Below are 24,929 nucleotides of genomic sequence, written 5' to 3' on the forward strand. Positions count from 1 at the left end.
ACTGATGACCTCACTCCCACAAATCGACTAACAGGCCAAATCTAATGGGTATATTTAGAGAACTTGATCTATTCATCCATGGCAGTAGTTCTGTGTTGCTTGATGAACAGTCAGCACACTGTTTTCTGGCTATAAACCTGACTCACAGTGAGTAGTGCTCTGTGATGGACTTTCATGGCAGACTGTAGTAGCCTAACATTCTAAGTGCCTATATTTGATGCCTTGTACACTATGTTAGAGGCCTTGTTCACTATTGCTGATACGTGTTAACTGTAATGAAGGTGCTGCTGCAGTATTTATTTGTAACCCGACCTGTCATCTTTCTACCTATGAAACTCTTGTGTAATGTGAGTGTGTTGCATTTGGAGTTACCGATAATCAGCATTTAGCATGAGTGTTGGACTGGGAAATCGATTATGGAGACGTTATCCATGATTTACCAAGTGTTCAGGGATGAAAGTGTGTCACAAACAGCAGTTTTTAAGTGGTTCAAGCTTTACAGAGGTGGCAGAGAGAGTATGGTTGGCGAGCCTTGTGCTGGACAGCTGCTGACATCAAGACTGACTAAAACGTGGAATGTGTGAGTGTTAGTGTTTAATTCAGACTGTCGGTTAAGTGTGTGCATGATTGCTGATGCAATTGGCATTGATAAGATGACAGTGTGCACTAGCCAGCCACCAGGCCAGCCATCACCGGACTGTAAATTGCATCACACTATTCACCCACACCTAATCAAGAAGTCACCGGCTACCTGACAAATGGCATCGTGACAATTCACCAGTCCTCCCTCAAAGGACAGCACTGTGAGAGCCTAAGTGTCATCAAAGAGGCATGCATGCTTACCTTTAAGGACCTTCTGGAGTTGGCACACCAGAACACCTTCGAGTCGAGGGAAAGCTGCTGGTGAAATGTGTCGATGCTCGAGGGCTATAGTTTGAAGAATTTTGAGGCATTGTAGCAGTATCTCGAATAAATCTGTTTTTCCAAAACTTTTCCCTGACTCTTTTTTTATAAACCCTGTACGTAATTTTATGTGGAGCAGTTAACGTTTCGAAACCCTAGTTTCTTCCAGTGTGTAAATGTCCGAATAACTTATGGGAACACTGCCAGGTGTGCACCTGTCGAAATATTGGCAGTTGTGGAAGATGTCACTGGCTGCATTCCCGTAAGTTATTTGAACAGTTAACAGTTTTTTTCCTTCACACCACTTCCTCGTCCACTCCCATGCAGTACAAGAACTGTCCTCTAGAGCGGCTCCTCATGTTGCTAGAACTTTGCATTTCGAGTACATACAGCCAGGCAGGTGACATAATTTTTGATTTCTGACAGGTGGACATGCTGCAGTCAGCCGGTAAGTTGAAGAAGCTGTGTGGCGTGCTGCGCGTGGCAACAGAGCGCCTGCCCCTGAGTGCGGAGCTGTGGCACCTCCGCCTGCGGCTGCACTTGGCGCGCAACGAGGAGGACCAGGCGATCGCAGTGTTCCGCGATGCGGTCAGCCACTTGGGCACACGCGAGGCGGCGGCCTTGCCACTCTGGAAGGTGCTGCTGCAGTACTACCAGACCAAGAGCATGGCGCGCGTCGAGGAGGTGTTCCAGAATGCTGTGTCCCAGCAGGACAGCCCTGTCGCTGTCGCCCTCAAGCCACTGTACCTCGAGTGGCTGGTGCTGGTCAAAGGCAAGTGCTGCTCTGGCGGTCAAATTGTCGGATTGAGGTCTACCAGTGATCACTTTCTCTAAGAGTGTGGTTATTTGGTCTGAGGTTGCAGTCTGTAGCTTAATTTGATGTCTCGGGTCACCATAAATGATTGAATAATAAACAAAAACTTTACCTTATTACTAGCCTCCAGTTCAAAATAAAAACATTTATGCTCCACCTCAGTGTGTCAGTCATCATTGTATTGACCGTACTATTACTCAGATAGTAAGATCCACAGTACCGTCAGAAATGGTCAACCAAAGCACCACTTGTTACTCCCGCCACTCAGCAGTAACTGTCATAACTCACCGAAAAACTCCCTATCTTCTGATGAGGCAGTTTCATTTATAATTGTCATGTATAACATCATTCCTATGTCATCAGCTGAGCCATATGTCTGAATTACAAAGTATCTTTTAAATCTAATTATTATTTATACAATTTCACATGGCACTGGAGGCCAATTTTAATCAGCATACAGTGAATCGATATAGAATTTTGGTGTCCTCACAGGTGGTATGATGTGGGAATAGAAGAGCTAAAACCATTCCACACACGAGAGTCACTAAAATGCCTAAATAAAAATAGTACATGATATGTTTGCTATGTGTATCAAATGATTGCATTTGATTAGTAGATTACAAAGCTGGAATCAAATTTTGCCACAGCAAAGTATTTTGTCTGTTCTCCTTGCATTTTTATTGGTATTTTGTGTAACCTTCTCGCTGCTGTTGATGTTTATACACGTCCTTTTACACTGTTCTCCAGGTACTGTGAATAGGAATATGTGCACTGCTTGGGTTTTCCTAGAGTACTATAGACGTTTGTACGTGTCCTGAGCCGCCAACCTCTCACTGCTGCGGACTAGTTACTTCTGTAAAAGTTTAGAGTCTTCATCATACAATATATGTGCCTCATTGCTTGCTATCATTGGCAAAAAAACATCATTTTGATATCTCGAATTGTTTATGAGGTGTGACAATTCTTACGACCACACTACTAGTGACATGGAAGGACGTGGATGGTTACATCACTCGCGGCCGTTCTTTGGTTATAAAACCCAATAACTCGAGAACAAAATGAGATATCATTCTGCTCTCAGTTTTAAATAAAATTTTGAAATCTTATCTACATTTCATTCACCGAAAAATACAATTTAAAGTCAGCTGTATGCAAAGTCTGTGCAAACTCTTTAAAATTGTTTGCAATGTTTTACTTAATTTGATGCAGTGCAGTATGACAGATAACAGAAAGAAATTCGGTTTTTTATCAAGTGAAGATATCAGACTGTAAGATCTGGAGAAATCAAATTTTTTTCACCCAATAGTTTCCAAAAAATCGGATATAAGTATTTCATATTGGCCAGAATGCCATCTCCTACCACAGGCACCCGTGTTTGGCGAGCAGAAAAACCATAACAAAAACTGTCTTCAGCACAGTATGCAGAAAGTTTGTCTATAGCAGCGAAAAGGTTAATAAAGCACCAAAAAATAGTTGAACAATGCTCTTGTGTGAGGCTGTTTGTGTGTTAGTTTAAGATAAGCAAACATCCGACCATCTGAAGCAGTTGGATATATGCTGTCAGCTCATACTTGGAACTCTGTGGTTTCCACATATTTTGGCTGCTCGAGGAAGCTTTTGGTGGCTAGCCTGTCTTTACTGAGGCAGAGGTGCAATAGTGTGTGCTGTTGACTTCAGGCATGTCCTTGCTCTCTCCCTCTCTTTCTCGCTCTGAAAAAATTGGTAGCCAGGTCATAAAATTGTATCAGTAAAATGAGTGAGTATGTAGAAAAGTTCCAAAACAATAAATTTGAATTAATTTTCAATTTCAGAAATTTTGTTACAAAACTTTCAGGTATGTTGGATCCATCTTTGTACTAGAAAAGTAGCAGTTAGTACTGGTAGCGATTGCTGCAGCGGCAGTATTAGTAGTAATATTATAATTATGTGCCCTCAACATTTGTTTCCTGCCATTTATAAGAAATGTGATCAAAGCATATGAAATGAGTAGTCACATACGTCACATACCCTTTCTCTTTCCGTTTGTTTGTTGAAAGAGGGGGAAGAGCAGGGGAGATAGAGATAGAGAGAGAGAGAGAGAGAGAGAGAGAGAGAGAGAGAGAGAGAGAGAGAGAATATGTTGGGCACAGATTGAGCTCTGGGCAGTGTAATTTCCTTTCTGTGTGAATAATTGCATGATTTTTTCTTGTTGGCAGGAATTGTGGCAGCTCGCAAGATGTATGAAAAGTTGAGTGTGCAGCCTCCATTGTGCCTTGAAATGCACAGCAAGATGGCTGCATTGGAGTGCAGGGTCCCAGAGGTCAACTTCAAGCATGTCCGCCGCTGCTATGAGCTCGCCTGCGAGCAGTTTGGAAAAAACAATACAGGTATGCACATGCAATGTTGTAGCCATAGGCACTGGCTTGCAGGTGTGTTTGTCATTCAACACTACACATGATCATAGCACTGCATGTCAGAAGTGCCGCAGGAGATTGTGTTTGTGCCATTTGTCTTCAGTTTTTGGTCTTACCCTACATCATTTGTTTTGTTTTTGATTTTTGTCCAGAGCCTTCCTTTTTTCTTGATTTTGTTACACTGTTGTCATCTCTCACAACTTTGTTTTCTACTTACTTCTTTCACTCATTTTCATTGTGTCTGACTTTTCAGCTCCATTCCACGTAACATCTGCCCTGATAATTTAAAATTGAGGTCCAGTCTTGACTTTTGGCCATTAACTGTCACATTCGCCTGTTGTGTACCTTAAATGGGGATTTTGGTAACTTCCCTTCTGGTAATTTGTATTTCTATTCATCCATCCATGGACAGTCTTCATTTTACAGTTGTCATCAAAAGTATATGTAGTTTTAAATACACTAATACTTAACATGCACACATTTCAAATAGGCAAGAGAGTGCGTACGTGCCACACACACACACACACACACACACACACACACACACACACACAAAATGATCAAATTTGTTACAATTTGAATCGTTTGTCACTATTCTGTTGTACACTGGCTCTTGAACATGTCAGTTAATTGACATCAAATGAACATTTCTCTAAATGATTTACATGTATTTTAAAGTAATCCTTAAAATTATAAGAACATTTATTAAAGAAGTAGGTTTTTACAGCTTTTTGGAAGGCATGAAAATCTCTGGTCTTCGTACATGTCTGTTGTCAGGGTGTATATGCCCCGGGATATCTCTGAAAAACCTGGGTATCTGGAAAACTCAGGGATTTTTTTAAAATTCAGTGAGTTTTTCATGGTTTTAGTTTATAGTTGAATTTTTGTAGTTTTGACTGGTAAGAGCTGATACTCTTACAAAGAATTTTACTTTAGCTGACTACTGCAAAATAATACTGCAGCAATGAATCATATACAAGAGAGAAAACGCAATAATGAAACTTAATATGCAAAGAAATTGCTCCATTTACAACCACAAACACAGTGCACATACAAATGTCTGTCCACAGCAAAATATGTAAAAGGTTTTACAAGCTGCGAAATGGACATGAATAAATCAGTGACCCGAATATAGAATAAATTTCCTTTACTTTATGTCTATGGTCACAAATTTTTTGCCAGCAGACTACCAGTTTCAGTCTGTATTGATCATCTTCAGATCTGCAGCAAAATATGGGAAAACATAAATACACTAGCAAATTGTCTACAGCTTAAAACAATAAAATAGACCATAATGAAAAGTACTACTGTTATACATATACATTTATCCACTTTAAGAATCAAGAGGCATACCTGTTTTATAAAAACATGTCCTAGTGTACTGCAGCCATAGTGGTATCATCAAATGTTAAACGCAAAATCAGCATCGTCAAATGTATATAAAAATAACAGCATATGCAAGAGTCATCTTGTCAGCAGCAATACTGTTCAAAACAAACTGCTGTACAGTTGCCACAAGATGTTTGTGTTGCAAGTTCACCGGATGTCACTACTGTAGGCATACAAATTCTTCAAAGATTAATTGAACAACATAAAATAAAGGGGGGATACAATCGGTAAAGTTTGTAATGGGCTTATAAGGTAAGAGAGACATTACAGTAATAAAAAGCGATGAAATAAAACCTGACAAAAATTAGATTGTTAAAAAGAGGAAGAATTAAAAACAGTAATTGACATATGCTCAGGTTCCGATATTATAGATAATGACATAAATAATAAACGGCTTTCATAGTGCACAGAATAATGTAAAACTATAAAACAAATAGCTAAAGAAGCCACAATGAAAGAAAACAGACTGCCGTACATAATCAGCGCCCTCTGTTTTACTAACGCCAGAATTATGCATAGGAGAGAAGTGGTTAGAGGAATGTGGCCATCAGAGGGCCCCCAAAGTGCGTGAACAAGATTATCTAGTTAATGCAGTGTATTATATAAACAGAGAAGGAACTAGAGCTATTTGCACAATGTACGAAAACAAAGTAAATATGTGAGACACTCTACGCTAGGTGAAACTATCAACAAACTATATATAACAGAGGCGTTCAATGATTAAAGCATAACATTGTCAAACAAAGCAAAGTAGGCATTGGCCACAAAATCGCTCTGCCAGTTAAGCAGTTTTGTTGGTTCTTTCTTTTTTGCTTTATAAATTTCAAGCTCCTCTGCTTTGCTGTCTCTTCCACAACTGCACCACCTACACCCAAATCCACTTCACCTGATCATTCTCAATGAATCAACACACCATTTTCCTGTCTATCTACACTTATTACATGGTTCCATAAATGTTTCCATGTCAAGTACACCAACCATCAGCAGTATTTCCACTGTAGCAACTGTCATCTGCTCCATGTCAAAAAGTCTTTTCCCTACAGTCTTGCCATCTGAGGGTGCTGCAAATGTAGTGGAAAACAGGAGCAAATGAAAGGTAGTGATAACCTTACCAAAGCCATTATTGACAAACAGTATCCTATCCAGCTCATTCATAAATAGATCTCCCTTGCTGTCCCCTCTGCTAACAGCAGTAACCCTGTTAAGGAGAGCTGGAACAATGAAAATGATAAAATTAACGTTTTTTCATAATAAAATTATTTGGAGTTTTCTGAATAAAACAAATAAAGTTTCACCCTTCTAAGTGAAATCTAAGTGTGTTTTTTTTTTATCGCTCCAAAGTTGACGCTCTGTGTAAATGGTTGTAGCGACTTGGTGTGTTACCTCTGACGGCGCCGCTCGCTGGCTGCAAGCGGGGTATCTTTGCGGAATTAGACAGTGTTTTGTTTTGCAACATTTTATGGCTTCATCTCTGTGACAAGTGACTGTTCATATCGGTAAACATAAATGCTATACCATGTGTGTTGACTTGTGGAGTTTGCTTTGTGTTGTTTAGCTGTTCAATTTTGCGTATTTGATGAATTTTGCTCGTACCTGTTTTACGTATTTGGTTTGTGGTTATCAATATGCCCCATTTTGGCAGTCGAGTGTTTAAGAAAAGGCACAATGAATGGAAGAAGAAATCTTTTGTTGTTTCAAAGGGAGATTCTGCTCTGACTGCTTCACTGACTATTCCAAATGAATGTGATAGAACTTCTTCCAGCAAGAAACTTTGCAACAGCAAAGAAAAATTTGAAAACTATGAAAGTGACAGTAATGATGCGAATGAAATAATTAACATTTCCTTGCTCTCTAATATTTTGAAACGTAACATATTATGCCAAGTTTGCAAAGAAAGAGAACTGGAATTGAAAATAACTTCACACATTGCTTTGGTATGTAAAATGTTATTGAAGTGTAACAAATGTGCTACAGAAAATTCGTTTTCTAATTCTAACAGCATTCCTCCTAGTGGTAATAGTGGAAAGAAGGTGTATGGTATAAATGTTAGGCTAGTGTATGGCTTGCGTTGCATTGGCAAGGGCAGTGCTGCAGGGACAATGTTATGTGGAATTACGAACTCGCCAAAACCACCATCCAAGTTTGGATTTTATAATGAATTGGTGAGATCTTCTGCTGAAGATATTGCTCGAACAACAATGAAGAAGCTGTGACAGATAATAGGTACTGTAGAGATTTAACTGTTGTATTAGATGGATCTTGGCAACGTAGAGGTCATAAATCTCTAAATGGAGTTGTGACAGCTACCAGTGGAGACAGTTGCAAAGTAATTAATGTTGCTGTTCTCTCAAAACATTGTAGATGTAAGGGCAATACCAAGGACGAACATGGTGAAAGTTGTGAAGCCAAATTTTCACGGCACGAGTGGAGCGATGGAAGTAGAGGGAGTGAAGGCAATTTTTTCCAGATCACCAGAGTCGTATAATGTACAATACACTAACTATCTAGGAGATGGTGATTGTAAGGGATATAAAGCCGTAGAGGAACTCAAACCTTATGGCAATGAAATTCACATTAAAAAGCTTAGTGATGGTAAGACCCTTGGAGGAAGAGGAAGATTGACAGATGAAGCAATTGATAGGTTGTAGAGGTATTATGGGTGTGCAGTTAGGCAAAATAAAAGAAGCATTGAGCATGTGAGGAGAGCAGTATGGGCATAATTTTTTTTTTTTATACTGCATCAACAAATAATCACCCACAACATGCACTGTGCCCCACAGGTGATGACGCATGGTGTAAGTACCAATCAGGGAAGGAATACGCCCATAAAAACAGTTTGCCAAATGCTGTAATTGATCTAATTGAGCCCATATTCAGAGATTTATCACAGCCAAGTTTATTGGAAAAGTGTTTACATGGAAAAACACAAAAATCCAAATTAAAGTCTAAATAATTTAATTTGGATTAGGATTCCCAAAAGAGTGTTTGTACAGATAAAAACATTGCATTTTGGAGTGTATGATGCAGTGGCAGCATACAATAAAGGAAACATTATCAAATGTGATGTGCTGAAACGTTTAGGTTTCCAACCAAGTCACAACACCCTTTCCACAATGTGCCTAATTGATGAAGAAAGACTAAGAGGTGCAGGAAGAAGAGACAAAAGCCTACAACATGCAGCATAAGGGAAGAAAAGACCAGTGAAAAGGAAACTAACATTGGAAAAAGAAGAGGATGCTGATAATCCATCACATGGGGCAGGAATGTATTAAAAAACTTTGGAAGCCATTTCCCATAACTTTAAAATTTTCATCTTTGAGGAACATTTTCTCAAAAACTGCTAACAGTATGTCAATGAAATTTATACACAATTGTTTACTTCTTTTCCTTCATTTTTATAACAAATTGTAAAAAAATATTGTATAATTCAAGAGTTATAGAAGAAAAAGCACAAAATTCAAAATTTTAGAGAAAAAAATAAGCATCTGTTACAAAAAATTGTAAAACAAAAACCAATAAATATTTTTTAACATGACATTATAAGTTTTAGAGAAATGTTCACTGAACATGTAGTCCAAATTTCAGAGCAATATGTTTAATGGTTTTAGAAAAAATATTCCTTGTATTTGCGCTAAAATTAACATGGGGGAGATGGATCGTTCCGGCTCCCCTTAACCATCCACCAAGTAGCACTCCTCTGATCACTCTGGTCTTCGAAAGCTCAACCACATCCTCCACCAGGGCTTTGACAACCCCTCGTTGTGCCCTGAGATGAGGGATATTCTAACCAAATTTTACCCACATCCCACAAAGTTGTGTTATGCCACCCACCTAACCTAAAGAACATTCTCATCCATCCTTATTCCCATCATACTTACAACCCTGCATCCCATGGGCCATACCCCTGTGGTCATTCCAGGTGCAAGACCTGCCCCATACAGTCACCTACATTTCCTACCACAGTCCATTCACTCGCATTTCCTACCCAATAAACGAGGGCCATGTGTCAAAGCAGCCATGTTATATATCAGCTACGATGCAATTACTGTACAGCATTCTATGTGGACATGACAAATAATCAACTGTCTACTTGCATGAATGACCACTACCAAACTGTGGTGAACACAGATTGACCATCCAGTTGCCAAACGTGCTGCACATCACAACACAAGTAACTTCAACAGCTGCTTCACAACACCAACCATTTGAATACTGCCTTCTAACACAAGTTTCTCTGAACTACGCAGACAGACCTAATTTCTCTCGCCCTGCCCCTCCTCTATGGGAGCATTACATAGGGGGTGGTATTTTTCTGGACTCATAATTTAAAGCCAGTTCTTTAAACCTAGTAAGAAGGCTGTGTTGGGATAGTTTACATCTATCTTCAAGAGTCTAGCAGTTCTTGCAACCCTCACCTACAGGTCAAACAAACCTGTGACCATTCATGCTGCATATGTTCAATATATGTGGTACAGGTCCCACACATTTGAGCAATATTCTAGGGTGGTTCAAGTGAGTTATTTGTAAGCAATCTCCTTTGTAGACTTGACTTTATTTCCCCAGAATTCTACCAATAAAGCAAAGTCTACCACCTGATTTACCCGTGACTGAGCCTATGTGATCATTCCATTCCATAGCCCTACAGAGGGTTAACACCCAGGTCTTTCTAGGAGTTGACCAATTGCAACTGTGACTCATTGGCATTACAGCCATAGGATACAATGTTTTTTCATTTTGTGAAGCAAACAGTTTTATATTTCTGAGCATTTAAAACAAGTCGCCAAATTTTCATCACTTCAGAATCTCGCCAAGATCTCACTCAATATTTATGCAGCTTCTTCCAGACTGTACTTCAGTATAGGTAACTGCATCATCTGCAGGGGGGGGGGGGGGGGGGAGGGGAGGGAAACAACAACAAAAAAACAACCAACTGAGATTACTATCAGTATTTTGCGCAAGGTCATTAATATGCAACATGAACAGCAAGGGTCCCAGCACTATTCTCTGGGGCACACCTGAAGTTATTTCTACATCTGACAATGACTCGCCATCTAAGATAACTTGCTGCATCTTCCCTACCAAAACATCCTCAATGCAATCACAAATTTTGCTTTATACTCCATATGATCATACTTTTGATAATATACTTAGATGCGATACTGAGTCAAATGCTTTTTGGAAATCACGAAATACTGCAGCTTTCAGTATGTCATGAGAAAAGTGTGAGGTAAACAGGTGTGACCCGTGCTTTCTCACATCATCCATCATGAGTCAAATCAAATTCAGATACAGATTCGTAACAGTATAATTTTGAGATGTGCCCCTTGCAGAACGGCAATGCTTTTGGTTTGTAATCATGCTTGACAATTATTTGATTGGACTAGTGTTGCCGGAAGTATTAATATGAATGGCATGTCGAAGCCTTAAAAAATAATTTGCTGGTGCATATCATTTGAATTTTGTAAATATAACTTGTTTCTGTTAATGAAATTTAGTGTGTTTTATGCTCATGAGGTTTAACTTTGTTGTCACTGTACCACTTACCTAATGCTGCAACCTGTGCTGAGGGATGGCATTCCAGTTGCTATGAAATACTTACTCATCCAATTTTAAGAAAACTGTTTGGTGAAAAAATTTGAGTTTTGCACGTCTTAGAGTTTGACATCTTTGTTTAATAAAGGAGTGAATTTCTTTTCATTATTTGTCATAGTTACTGTGCTGCATCGAATTTAGTAAAGCATTGCACAAAATTTTAATAAGTTTGCAGAGATTAAAACACATTGTGTAGACTTTACTTATGGTTGATTTTAGCTCATGCATTTCTGTGTACAAATTGTAGATAAGATAATGATTTTTTTTTTTTTTTTTATTTTTTATTTTTTTTTTTTAATTGAGAGCAGGACAATATCGCATTTCGTTCCCAAGATAATGGTTTTTATATCCAGTGGATGGTCATATGCATAACACCCAGCTCTGTCAATGTGCATTGTAATCCAGAGCAGTCAGAGGGTTAATGATTTACTGTGGCTGTATTAATTAATTTAATAATAATGCATGTCTACCTGATACGTTCCAAATCGCCGCACATAAATATGGGATTCTTCTGGTCCGCATACATCAGGTTCTGTTGGTGACAAAAAGGTAGGGTCAAGTGTTTTGTGTAGCCCTTGGGCTAGGGACCATTTGTATACCCAAACAAAAGAATCATGTTGTTGTTGTTGTTGTTGTTGTTCTTGTTGTGATTTTCTGTCCTGAGACTGGTTTGATGCAGCTCTCCATGCTACTCTATCCTGTGCAAGCTTCTTCATCTCCCAATAACTACTACAACCTACATCCTTCTGAATCTGCTTAGTGTATTCATCTCTTGGTCTCCCTCTATGATTTTTACCCTCCACACTGCCCTCCAATACTAAATTGGTGATCCCTCGATGTCTCAGAACATGTCCTACCAACCGATCCCTTCTTCTAGTCAAGTTGTGCCACAAGCTCCTCTTCTCCCCAATTCTATTCAATACCTTCTCATTAGTTATGTCATCTACCCATCTAATCTTCAGCATTCTTCTGTAGTACCACATTTCAAAAGCTTCTATTCTCTTCTTGTCCAAACTATTTATCGTCCATGTTTCACTTCCATACATGGCTACACTCCATACAAATACCCATTCGGGGGGACGACGGTTCAATCCCGTCTCCGGCCATCCTGATTTAGGTTTTCCGTGATTTCCCTAAATCGCTTCAGGCAAATGCCGGGATGGTTCCTTCGAAAGGGCACGGCCGATTTCCTTCCCCATCCTTCCCTCACCTGAGCTTGCGCTCCGTCTCTAATGACCTCGTTGTCGACGGGACGTTAAACAATAATCTCCTCCTCCTCCATACAAATACCTTCAGAAACGACTTCCTGACATTTAAATCTATACTCGATGTTAACAAATTTCTCTTCTTCAGAAACGCTTTCCTTGCCATTGCCAGTCTACATTTTGTGTCCTCTCTACTTCGACCATCATCAGTTATTTTGCTCCCCAAATAGCAAAACTCCTTTACTACCTTAAGTGTCTCATTTCCTAATCTAATTCCCTCAGCATCACCCGACTTAATTCAACTACATTCCATTATCCTCGTTTTGCTTTTGTTGATGTTCACCTTATATCCTCCTTTCAAGACACTATCCATTCCGTTCAACTGCTCTTCCAAGTCCTTTGCTGTCTCTGACAGAATTACAATGTCATCGGCAAACCTCAAAGTTTTTATTTCTTCTCCATTGATTTTAATACTTACTCCGAATTTTTCTTTTGTTTCCTTCGCTGCTTGCTCAATATACATCGGGGAGAGGCTACAACCCTGTCTCACTCCCTTCCCAACCACTGCTTCCCTTACGTGTCCCTAGACTCTTATAACTGCCATCTGATTTCTGTACAAATTGTAAATAGCCTTTCGCTCTCTGTATTTTACCCCTGCTACCTTCAGAATTTAAAAGAGTGTTCCAGTCAACATTGTCAAAAGCTTTCTCTAAGTCTACAAATGCTAGAAACGTAGGTTTGCCCAGTATTTTGCAGCTGTGACGTATTAAACTGATCGTTCGGTAATTTTCACATCTGTCAACACCCGCTTTCTTTGGGATTGGAATTATTATATTCTTCTTGAAGCCTGAGGGTATTTCGCCTGTCTCATACATCTTGCTCACCAGATGGTAGAGTTTTGTCAGGACTGGCTCTCCCAAGGCTGTCAGTAGTTCCAATCGAATGTTGTCTACACCGGGGGCTTTGTTTCGACTCAGGTCTTTCAGTGCTCTGTCAAACTCTTCACGCAGTATCATATCTGCCATTTCATCTTCATCTACATCCTCTTCCATTTCCATAATATTGTCCTCAAGTACATAGCCCTTGTATAGACCCTCTATATCTTAGTGTCTCTATACTACAGTACAGGGTCAAAGTATGAATATTACACACTTTCTGCTGCTTAGTTAAATGGAGCAAATGTGTTGGTTCTTCTTGCGTTTGGTATGGTCTACAGTGGGCCTTAAGGAGCTTATGGAGGCAGCATTAATTCATGGATGGTTCCTTAGAAAACAGTTTTTTTTCTGAAACTGAACTGTGGATTCCAAGACTATGCACAGCAGAAGGCTGAAATTTTTAGTGTATTGCTAATACCCCAATCTCGAGCGACCTTGAAAATTTTCTTGATGTTTGTATCCATTTCCAAGTTACAGAGGTTCAAAGTTGCTATATTTGAACGTACAAAATCTGGTGTGTCGGGAAAACACAGTGTATAAACTGATGTAGCAGGGAGAAATATGCCGTAAAGTGTCTCTGTTATCATCATAAGACTTCTGGGAACCCCACATTGTAGAACTGGAGCATATGCAAGCACATGTAAAGTCCAGTCTGAGATGTATGTTACTTCACTTTTCCAAAAGTAAACTATCAAAATTTTAATCATCCATAAAGTTCTTTTCATACGTGTGACATGCCTTCGTGTGGCAAGGAAAAGAAGGGAACCAGTGCAAATATGCTCCTGTCGGAAGCATGAGAAAAGCAAATATGCTCCTGTTTAAAAGACACTGACTGAAATGTGGGGCCGGCTGCTGTGGTCGAGTGGTTCTAGGCGCTTCGGTCCGGTACAGCGTGGCTGTTACGGTCACAGGTTCGAATCCTGCCTTGGGCATGGATGTGTGCGATTTCCTTAGGTTGGTTAGGTTTACGTAGTTCTCAGTAGAGGGGACTGATGACCTCATACGTTAAGTCGCTAGTGTTTAGAGCCATTTGAACCATTTGAAAAATGTGGTACCAGCTGCCTTATTCTGCCTTCATCAGCACCTTTAAAAATTTTCCCAAAAATTTAGCATGCGAACATGTTCACACTTTTTTGTACTTAGAGAGGAGGAGACAGTGGCAATGAGATAGAGGTGAGAAGTAATATATACTGGAAGATAGTAGATCGTGATTGTGGTATAGAGAGCCAAGGGGATATAGCTGTGTGAGAGAAAGAGAGGGACACAATAGCAGTACAACATGTTGACAGTGAAGGAAAAGTGCTGGGAAAAGATTGAAGGAGACACTACCAGTGGGAGACAAATAAAGAGAAGGAGACAATGTGAGTGAGTGAGAGCTGGTAATAATGAGACACAATCTATGACAAGATGAGGAAGAGAGGTATATGACAGCGAGAAGAGACAGAGGCCACAGTAGTAAGGCAAAATAAAGGAAGCTGTTAGATACAAGGGGGGGTGGGGGATGACAATGAGTGGGGCTGAATGAATGAGTGAAAGTGGGTGGATGTGAGCTAGTTAGTTAGGGGACCTTGTGGAAGTGAGAGGTGAATTACGTGTTAAAAAGATTGTGAATATATTCGCAAGCCAGAAATTTGGGGAAAAGTTTTAAAGGTTTTGAGGAAAGTAGAATGAGGTAACTGGATTCCACTTTTCAGCCAGACACTTTTAAACAGGAGCATATTCACTTTTTTTGGGCTCCGATAGGAGATCTTATCTGTTGGTAGCCCTGTTATTCATTTGATTGCCTGCAATAGCACAAACACTCATAATGTGATCTCGTCAAACGATTTATGTGAAAAACAGCATATCAGTGGTGATGGATCAGTGAAATTAAACACTGCCCTGCAAGCCCTATAATGTCACTATAATGTATTTGTCCTGCTGTCTTCTAATAAATGTTTTTATTATTTTATGTTAACATTAAACTGATAAATGGATGTGAACATTGCATTCGCCTTAGAGATACCCACACAAGTTAATATATTTAGTGTGTCTGGTATCAAACAAATCGGAAAATTTCAAACAAATTTAATTTGTCGGAAGACATTGCATTCTGTGGAAGTCAGTCAGTTATGAATTTGGACATGCAGTCATCTATTAAGAGTGAAAGACAGCAGAGAATTGGAATTATATCACAAGTTGTGCATCTTTTTTGCTTCTTGTTGTTTCAGATGTCTGGATGGATTACGTTAAATTTGAACAGAAACTTGGTGAAGCAAAGAATGTGAGTGAGATATATTGGCGAGCATTGAAGAATTTGGATCCGAAGCACACGGATGCATTCATCAGTGAATTCAGTCTCGTGAAGACTGGAATGGCGGGCCAGAATGCTGCTACTTCTTCTGTCGCTCTGTAGAGGGGCTTTTTTTTATCTGTGTACGTCACTGTAGTGTAGTCATATTGAGATTTATTTCCCTGTTTATCTCTCAAATGCAAAATGATTAGACGTTTTGCAATTTTTGCTGATTGTTAATTTCCTTACCATTGTAACCATGTTGCTTAGCTTCTTTTTTAACTATCAAGTAATCAGTGATGCACATTTTTTTCTACATATTCATTTTTAAAGATAAATACGTATTAATTCTGAGAAATATGTAACACAGTTTGTATGATCTAACTGTGATGTGAAAAATATTTTTTGTTGCGCCAATGAAAGCATGCACAATTATTTCAAAATAACGTGAATTACATTAAATTAGAATAGGATAAATCTACCTGACAATTGCAGAAACTGGAACAAATGGGGTAGTATTGACATAAATGCAAAACAGGTGAAGGTAACAGATCTTGGGCTTCCAGGGTAGGAATTTTCTTCCGTTGGTGAAGTCCTGATCAAGAATTACTGCTTGTGTTCCAGTATATCCACTTCTTGAAATTCTGGTTTGTTTCTGTCTTTTGTTAAGAAAAATATGAAACATATGGGAATAATAAGTGCTGTATCTTGTGTGTGTATGACATAGTAATGTACGGAAAATTCTGAACTAATTCACCTCTTCAGATTTTTCATTATTCATATTACAAAATATGAAGTCTTAAGGTGTGAAATGTTCCTTTATCGTGAATGGCGCTAATGAGAGATATATGACGTTACAGATTTTTGAAGGTAGTGAAGAGTGGCAGTAGATGGCCTGTCTGAAACTGTACATGGCCCTCCTACTGCAATGGAATTGACCATTATCATCAGTGATAGTGGGAAGCATCATTCTCGTGACAGCAGACACAATTAATGTAATCGAGTCAGAAGATATGTAGTCCATTTTGGGCTAATGCACTGCCATTGGTTAGTGCCAAATGACGTCATAAGTAAGACACTAGTAACCTTGATGCAAGTTCTCTATTGTGATTGATATATACGACTTTACAGATTTTTGAAGGTAGTGAAGAGTGGCAGTAGATGGCCTGTCTGAAACTGTACATGACCCCCTACTGCAATGGAATTGACCATTATTATCAGTGATAGTGGAAAGCATCATTCTCATGACAGCAGACACAATTAATGGAATAGTCAGAAGATATGTAATCCATTTTGGGCCAATGCACTGCCATTGGCTAGTGCCCCATGATGTCATAAGTAAGACACTAGTAACGTTGACCCAAGTTCTCTATTGTGATTGATTGGGGTGACACAGTGAATAATGCACTGGACTTTCCAACAGAGTTCATATCCTAGCCCATCTGTGCAGATTTATGTTTTTGGTAGTGCCTCAAAATCAGTTCAGAAAAATGTTAGAATTAATCTTTTGAAAAATACTCAGCTGATTTTCCTTCCCTGCCTTGATCTATTAAAACATGTTCCCCCATGTTGGATGATGTCCTTGCTAGGTTTGCTATATTTTTAGATTACCACTTGTCTTTTGTTCATTGTTTAAAGTGCTGTATAGTAACAGGAGAAAGCAGCAGGAAAATTGGCTAGTTTTACGTTCTCAGTTAGTTCATATTTAAATGTATGTACCATACTAATGTTTTGCTACTGGTATAGACACACACTGTGTGTTGCCAAAGGAGAGACATACTTGGACTGGCATCTTTCTGTTCAGGTATCTTACGTAGATGAAATTTTTTGTACACACGTACAAGGAAATCATCATATCCTATTATTATATAGAAATGTTCCAAAAGAACAGACACAATTTCTGTATAATATATACACGCCAAATGGCGTTAAGATGTTTCAGTGCGGATGCACAGTAGTATCCAACACTTGCAACAATACAGTCCAATTGTGAGCAAGTGAATTAATGGATAGGGAGAGGTGCTCCATAGCGTGTAGCATATGGAGATGTGGGTCTGACTGGGGATGTGCTCAGTTAAGGTGGCCGCTGATGGAAAGGTTTGACTCCTGGTTTGGCCCAAATTTTCATCTGCTGCTATTGAGTTCGCTCAATGCTCCAATGCCACCAAATGTCAGAGATTTCTTCTGTCATTTATTATATCCTACATTTGTGTGCATTTCAAATGTTTGGGTAATGTCATTGTTTCCAGCTCACCTTTTTGTACTTTGAAATGCTTTCCCTGTGAAAAGCTACAAAACTAAAAGTAACCTCTAATTCTGTTGTCACTGTCAGTCATTCATGTAATTAATATGGGAGTGCTCCAGTAAAAACAAAAAATTTACTTATTTGTTGTTTTTTTTCAGAAGGCTGACAATTTCCTTTTACATTTCTATTTATATTCTAATATTCTTGTAGTTCACCTCCTCATATCTCTTTTTTACTATTCGTTTCAAGAGCTTTCTTGTTATGATGTAAACCCAGTTTATTGGATGATTCTCCCATAGCTTCAGGCCTTCACCAAATATTTGAGCACCTGTACCCATCGGTGTTTATTTCATTGAATTTTTGATTGCCTACCTAATTAAAGCTTTTAAACTGTTTCACTGTGCCTCTAATTAAAACTGAATGATGCACATATTCATCTGCAATGTTCATAATGCACTTTTTTTGCTCAAATATTGTATTGAGGCAGCACTCAGATGTGCAATGCGTATGCTACAGTTCAAAAGGCAAAAATATTAAGCCGCTGTGTGCAGTTGCGAGTAGCATTGTGCTTGTCTGATTAACAGGGTTTTATGTTAGGCATCACAAAGTTCACATACAGTCCAACTGGTTGTGTGCAAATGATGCCACGACTTCATTTATTATAGCAACTGCATGGCTGCAGTCCATCACGCCACAGTACAGTTCTGAAATTGAACACTCAGCATTGTTCCTCCAGTGCTGATGCTACATTTATCATCTTTTGAGTCAATAAATCTGGCAGAACACAATTAGTGCCACATAAAATTATATTTACATTAAACTGGCTACTTCAGTATGTGCTGTTTGGTGACATAGTTCACCCCAAATATTGCTACTTTGTTAGCAGTACAATGTGTGACACACAGATCTGGGCCAAGTGAAGTTGGATTTAAAAATTGTTCCTGCATAAATCTATTGTTTGAGGAAATTTGGACTGTTGGCAGGTTGCAAGGATCAATGGTAACTGATATAAAACTTCTGACATAGAACATCATGGTTGCAAAGCAGATGTCAAAGAAACTCTGAATTGGGAAGATATAAAAATTAGGTAGATTAACGATAATTTTGCTGATTGAAGAGTGGACTCGCAGAAAATTGAGTCAAATGGAGAAGCTTCAGGTATGTAATGATGCGTAAAGTCCTTGGACCTATGCTGCTGATTCTCTCTCCCCTCAAAGGAAATTTTGGACTTGTGGAGAGAAAGTGCTCTGATATCTTCCTTTCACTGTCACCACAGGTGAATACCAACAATTATTTGACACTGTTGTGAACGGAAGTTACAAATCTGAGTCTCAGTGGCATCAAGATTGATTCAGATATTGTGTGGTAAGTTAATTATGTTTAAGTATGCATTATATTTAAGAGTGAGCAGGATTGTGAGGTATTTGCTCGTAAGAGGCAAAACATTCTGGAATTCAGCTGTGCGTTGGTGTAGTTAAATTTGGAGAGCAGTGCAACATTCACCTATAAAAGTGAAAACTATGTGAAACCTGCTGAAGCTTTGTAGTGCAGAATGAAAATGTCTGATAAAATATAACTTCAGGAGAAACTGATTTGTTTAACTTTAAATAGCTTTATAGTAAATTATACTATGTGTATAAGTGTTCTTTGATGGTGTCCTTCACTTCCTCTTGATGTGCTTATTGCTGTGAACTTTCAGTTTGCAACATATGAAAGTGATCTAGTGTAGAACAGCAGCCTTGTGTTGGACAAGTACTAAGTGCATGTTTCAGTGCACAATTTCTGACTTTCATTTCAATTTGTTTTAAATATCCATGAGAATAACTAGGTAGTTTCACTACGACAGCTGTGGTTGTTATTTACACATCTCAAGCTAGTGATCTGCCTCTGATGACCATCTCTTAGTGCTTCTTACAAGGGAAACTTCCCACCCTATCCCCTCTGATTTAGTGATAAAATGGCCCAGGGGATAGCCCGTTAAAAATTGAACGTAGATCTAACATTAAAACTGGAAGAAGGTATACTGAACTGCAAAAAAAGATACAGTGGACGGTCCAAGCTTAAGATGCGCAACATCAAGCAAGTTGCAAGCACCATGGAATCATGGTTGCGTCGTCACAATGTTGGACTGCAAAGTTGGAGATGAGTGTTCAAATCTCACTCATGCCCCCCCCCCCCCCCTCCCCCATGACAGATTTTGAAATGTCCATCCGGTCATTGACATGTCTGTTCTCTTTCTGTAGCCTTGGCAATTGTCAAGCTGTATGTTGGTCATAGGATATGAGTCATATGGTAAGAATATATTACTGTTGCAAGTAAATGTGATGAAAAGTGAGCGCAGGCAAGATGACGCATAGACCTCTCACAGAAATGAAAACAACAAATACAGGGTTATTAACTATGTTACAAAAAAGGAACTTGCGAGTTAAAACTTTAAAACGGAGCGCAAGAGTCATAACATGTGGTACTTGCGTAGAACAAAGAGGAGGTACGTATGTCTGAGGGTCCCTTCTTTACACCTCGCCGTTGCAGACGGGTGTTACACCACAACACAGACACAAATTTGAATTCAGATATGTCAATGACTGGGCGGACAGTTCATAATTTTGTGGGGGAGGGGAATGCAGCACGAGGGAGATTTGAAAAGGATCTTCGCCTTCACAATCCAACAACGTGACCACGTAAACACGTCATCATTTTTATTTAAATTTGCTCAATGTTGCACATTTTGAGCTTGGACCATTCGCCCTTCTTCTTGTTTTCGTGCTTGACATGTCTTCAGTTTTTGACGGGCTATCCACTGGACCATCTTATCACTAAATCTGAGGCGGTTGCAATGGGAAGTTTCCCTTGTCAGCACCTTAGCAAATGGAATTCCTTCCATGCATTATAATCTATTGACATCCTTTTCATAATCATTTTTAGAAGCTGATTGATATGTATTTTATTACTAAAGTCAATTGCCACTTTCGTTCACTGCATGTTTCACATGCCTGATGAATCTTCATTTAAAATTCCTGCTTTGTTTACATTTCCCTTTTATTTTGTGACCCGGCAGATATTTATGCAGGTCAGCAGATTCTTTTGGAGTATTTCTTTTTCTTTTTTCCATTAGAGGGATAAAAAATACTGAAGAACATAAACAGTGTAATGATCTGCTACCAACACTGTTTCTGTTGTTTTCCACACAAATTTTCTTTTGTTTTTGTGTATCCTGAAATTAAATTTGACTCTTGGTGGAGTGGTATTCATCCAGTAGTTTCTGAATATTCTCTGTCATATTTTCATGTGTTTAATCTCTATCCTTGTAGTAATATAATATTTCTCTTTGTGTACACCGTTTTCAACAAGCAAGTTAGCTTTAAACTTGCTACTTTTGAAGAACCAAATCAGAAAAGTTCCTCAGAGGTTTTCAGACACTTGCTTCAGAATGTTTCTAAAGCCTTACTATATGTTAAAATCAGGTGAATTTATAGAGAAATGCTGAACGTGCCATATCATTTCTTAAACTTATTGTGCTTAGCTTAGTGGTGTATGTTATTCAAGGTGTATTGATGTTTAGTAGTCTCAGTGTTAAATCTTGAACAAAAACTGTGGTCCTCTTATTCGATGTGGTTATTTTGTTGTCTAAAGCCCACCAAAGTGCAACAATCTGTAAGTATGCTATTGGGTCTTGGGATATAGCTCTTCAGATTGTAAGAGGTGGTTTTATCTGCGAGCCCTTTGTTTTTGCATTTACACAATAAGATTGGATGTTGTTATTATCATACATTCACCTCCCCCCTTTTCCTCTCTCTCTCTCTCTCTCTCTCTCTCTCTCTCTCTCTCTCTGTGTGTGTGTGTGTGTGTGTGTGTGTGTGTGTGTGTGTGTGTTTTGGTGCGTGCTAGGTTGGAGCCTAAGTTTCAACTAAGCCATCTATCTTTTTAGAAGACTTTAAACGGTAACAGAGCACTTATTTGTGTTTTTGTTCTTGGATTATTGGTGTTAGCTGTTCAGGTGTATTGGTGTACAATTGTCTGTGTTATACCTCAAATAACTATGGACCTCATATTGTCTGTGGTTATACTAAATGTGTAAAGCCCACCAATCCGTCATTGAACTATTGGGCGTTGGGATGTAGCTCTTCAGACTGTCCACAAGCTCTTTGTTTTTACATTTCCACAATAAGATTGCATGTTGATATTGTCACACACAACCCCCCCCCCCCCCTGCACCTCTCTCTCTCTCTCTCTCTCTCTCTCTCTCTGTGTGTGACCGAGCGAGGTGGGCAGTGGTTAACACACTGGACTCACTTTGGGAGTATGATGGTTCAAACATGCACCTGTCAATCCTGATTTAGGTTTTCTGTGATTACCTTAAATCAGTTCATGCAACTGCAGAGATGCACCTTTGAAAGGGCACGGCTGACTTCCTTCCACATCCTTCCCTAATCTGATGGAACCAATGACCTTGCTGTTTGGTCCCCTCCCCCAAATCAGCCAATCAGTCTCCCCCCCCCCCCCCCCCCTCTCTCTCTCTCTCTCTCTCTCTCTCTCTCTCTCTCTCTCTCTCCTCTGTCCCTTTGTTTGTTTGTGTGCGCTTGTGCCTGTGTATTTTTGCTGAATGCTGGTCGTCTTCTTCAAACAGATTAGATGATAACAGACCTATTATTTGTCTTTCTGTGCCTAGCTTAGTGGTATACATTATTCAGATCTAGTAGACTTTGTTAAACCTTGAACTACAGGCAACTGTGACCCTTTTATTCCTCGTGGTTGTTTTCATGCATAAAGCCTGTCAAAGCACACCAGTTTCTCAGTGAACCATTGGGTGTTGGGATGTAGCTCTTCAGACTGTAAGAGGTGGTTTTAGTCATGAGCTCTTTGTTCCTGCATTTACACAGTAAGACTCTCTCTCTCTCTGTTTGTGTCTCTTCTGTGTGTGTGTGTGTGTGTGTGTGTGTGTATGTGTGTGTGTGTGTGTGTGTGTGCGTGTGCGTGTGCGTGTGCGTGTGTGTGTGTGTGTGTGTGTGTGTGTGTGGGCGCACACGTGCACACACACACACCTGCATGTCCTGTCCTGGCTGTCGTATCTTTCACACACTGTTACACAGGATAAGCTACTGTAAAAATGTTTATTCCTCCAAAATTTGCTTATACATGATAATTATGTGCATTTTAAATATTATGTATGTGTGTTACTAAGTAATTGTTGATATGCAGTCATTCCATAAAGACTGTTATTTAATTGATGTTTAGAGCTTAAATGTGTCATAATAATGCTCTTTGTATGAGGGTCAGTCAAAAAGTAATGCCCCCTTTTTCTCCCTCCAAATGCACTTTTCAGTATAATCTGTATCCATTTGCCCAGACTTGACATGTATTGTGCAGTGTGTTGAAACACACGGTCCTATTTCTGAAGCCATTAATGCATGGATTCTTCTTCAGTGCGTTTCTGTGATACAGTTCCATTTATCTCTCTGACCTCTTTGATTCTATGATTGCTGTCACACTGTGTTTCTCCAGGGGGGGAGTAATGTGACACAAATGACCTGCGGTCACCCAGTGGTCACCACGAATGATGTCATCAACTCGCTAAATGTTGTGTGGTCTCACCGACCTGCTGGTCAACATTTCGTCAAATTTTTCATTTAACAGGCTTCATATAAGGAGGTAAAATTGTAGGAGGCTTTGTTTTTTGACTAACCCTCATAGTATAGATAATGAATATATTCTGAATTTGTATAACAATTATAATCATAGATAGTATTTAGAGAAAATTGTTAGGCAGTATTTATTTCTTGTTGTTTATGTGCTGAAATGTTTCCGTCGCTTCACTGAATGTATCTACAGCTGTAAAAGTTTTATCTGTTCATGTATGTTACAAATAAAGACCCTCATGTAGTCCAAGCTGTAAGTCAACTCATTTCACGCAGATATCTGTTATACAGTCTCCCAGTGTCTGCCAGTTATGTTTTAATTGAAACGCAGATGTCTCGATGGAAATTTTTGTAATTGAAGTTGAGAATTGAACTGCTTTTATAGCGCACCTTTCATGGCAGCACTAGATCATTAGAGAACAGCATATTTTGTGTTTTATGGTACTTGAGAGCCTGTCTAATTAAACTCACAGACCCACGTACTGTTTTCACCTTGTTCCTTGCATTTCTGCTTGTAATAATAAAATTCTGGGACAAAGAAGCTGTGTTCATTTGCACATGCATTTGCATGCGTGGTGCGAGGTGGGGGCGGGAGATGGCCACTAGGTTTGATATGGCGGAGGACATTTTCTGAAAACTCGGCAATATTTTCGGTGATAGTTTATGTTTTTGTGTTTTTGTTAACTGCTTTAACACATCTAAATGATAAGAAATTACTTTTACTCAATCTGTTATTTCTATTCCACTGGGACTTTCGAGTATTTACATTAATAAGTTTGTTTTGCTTTGCAGAGAGTAATATTCAAAAAATTTGCTTTGGTATAATTGTCAATGGGAAATTCCTCTGATAAGTTTGTAAAGTTTTATAAGTGATTGAATGGATGAATTTAGGTCCTAATATCAAACTGAGTGAGATGGTACACTAATTAAACAACTTGATCTACATATGGGAGGAATTAGGTGCAAATCCCCATCCAACCATCTTGATTTATATTCCCATGGTTGCCCTTAACCACTCAAAAAAAAATTTCTTTTGTTGGAACAGACACAGACTGCTATCCGTCCTATCCTTATTGAATCAGAGTTTATGATCCAACTCTTACTAATTTCTTTATTTTCCTATTACAGTCTTTCCTATGCATTTTTATTTTCGAATTTACCCAACATCATTTGCTGACACTTGAATTGGAGCACTAAATAAACTACTTGCCATGGTTGCAAACCAAAAAATTTCATTAAGGTAGGGAAATCTAAAAATTCTGCTCATTACTCTGAGCTTGTTTTGGATTCGAAGGAGACATTTCTATCTCCACCCTTATCATAAAATTTGGTGCTTCTGGTTAATTTCTATCTGTAAACTTACTATGAAAATGCTATTTTTTTTAGTTGTTGGCTGATTCTGATTATTTCCCTTTTTAGTGAAATCAAATGTTTTCATCAGTTGACCTAGTGTTTAAATTTCCTTTACTTTACATCTATGGTCACAAACTTTTTGTCAACAGATTACCGGATTTGTTCTATAATGACCATCTTCAGATCTACAGC

The 24,929-nt window shown here is 38.9% G+C and overlaps 1 protein-coding gene across 1 annotated transcript in view; it reads left to right on the forward strand.

Moving 5' to 3' along the window:
• The window catches only part of LOC124787793 (U3 small nucleolar RNA-associated protein 6 homolog), a 119,129-nt gene extending 96,930 nt beyond the window's left edge, over positions 1–22,199 (forward strand). The window contains exons 9-11 of the mRNA XM_047254714.1: positions 1,330–1,675; positions 3,913–4,083; positions 15,442–22,199. Of these exons, the coding sequence (XP_047110670.1) occupies positions 1,330–1,675; positions 3,913–4,083; positions 15,442–15,626 (702 nt within the window). The 3' untranslated portion in view covers positions 15,627–22,199. The remainder of the gene's footprint in view (positions 1–1,329; positions 1,676–3,912; positions 4,084–15,441) is intronic.
• The last annotated feature ends 2,730 nt before the right edge of the window (positions 22,200–24,929 follow it).

Source organism: Schistocerca piceifrons, chromosome 3 (genome assembly GCF_021461385.2).
Source record: "Schistocerca piceifrons isolate TAMUIC-IGC-003096 chromosome 3, iqSchPice1.1, whole genome shotgun sequence".
In the NCBI taxonomy this organism is placed as follows: domain Eukaryota; kingdom Metazoa; phylum Arthropoda; class Insecta; order Orthoptera; family Acrididae; genus Schistocerca; species Schistocerca piceifrons.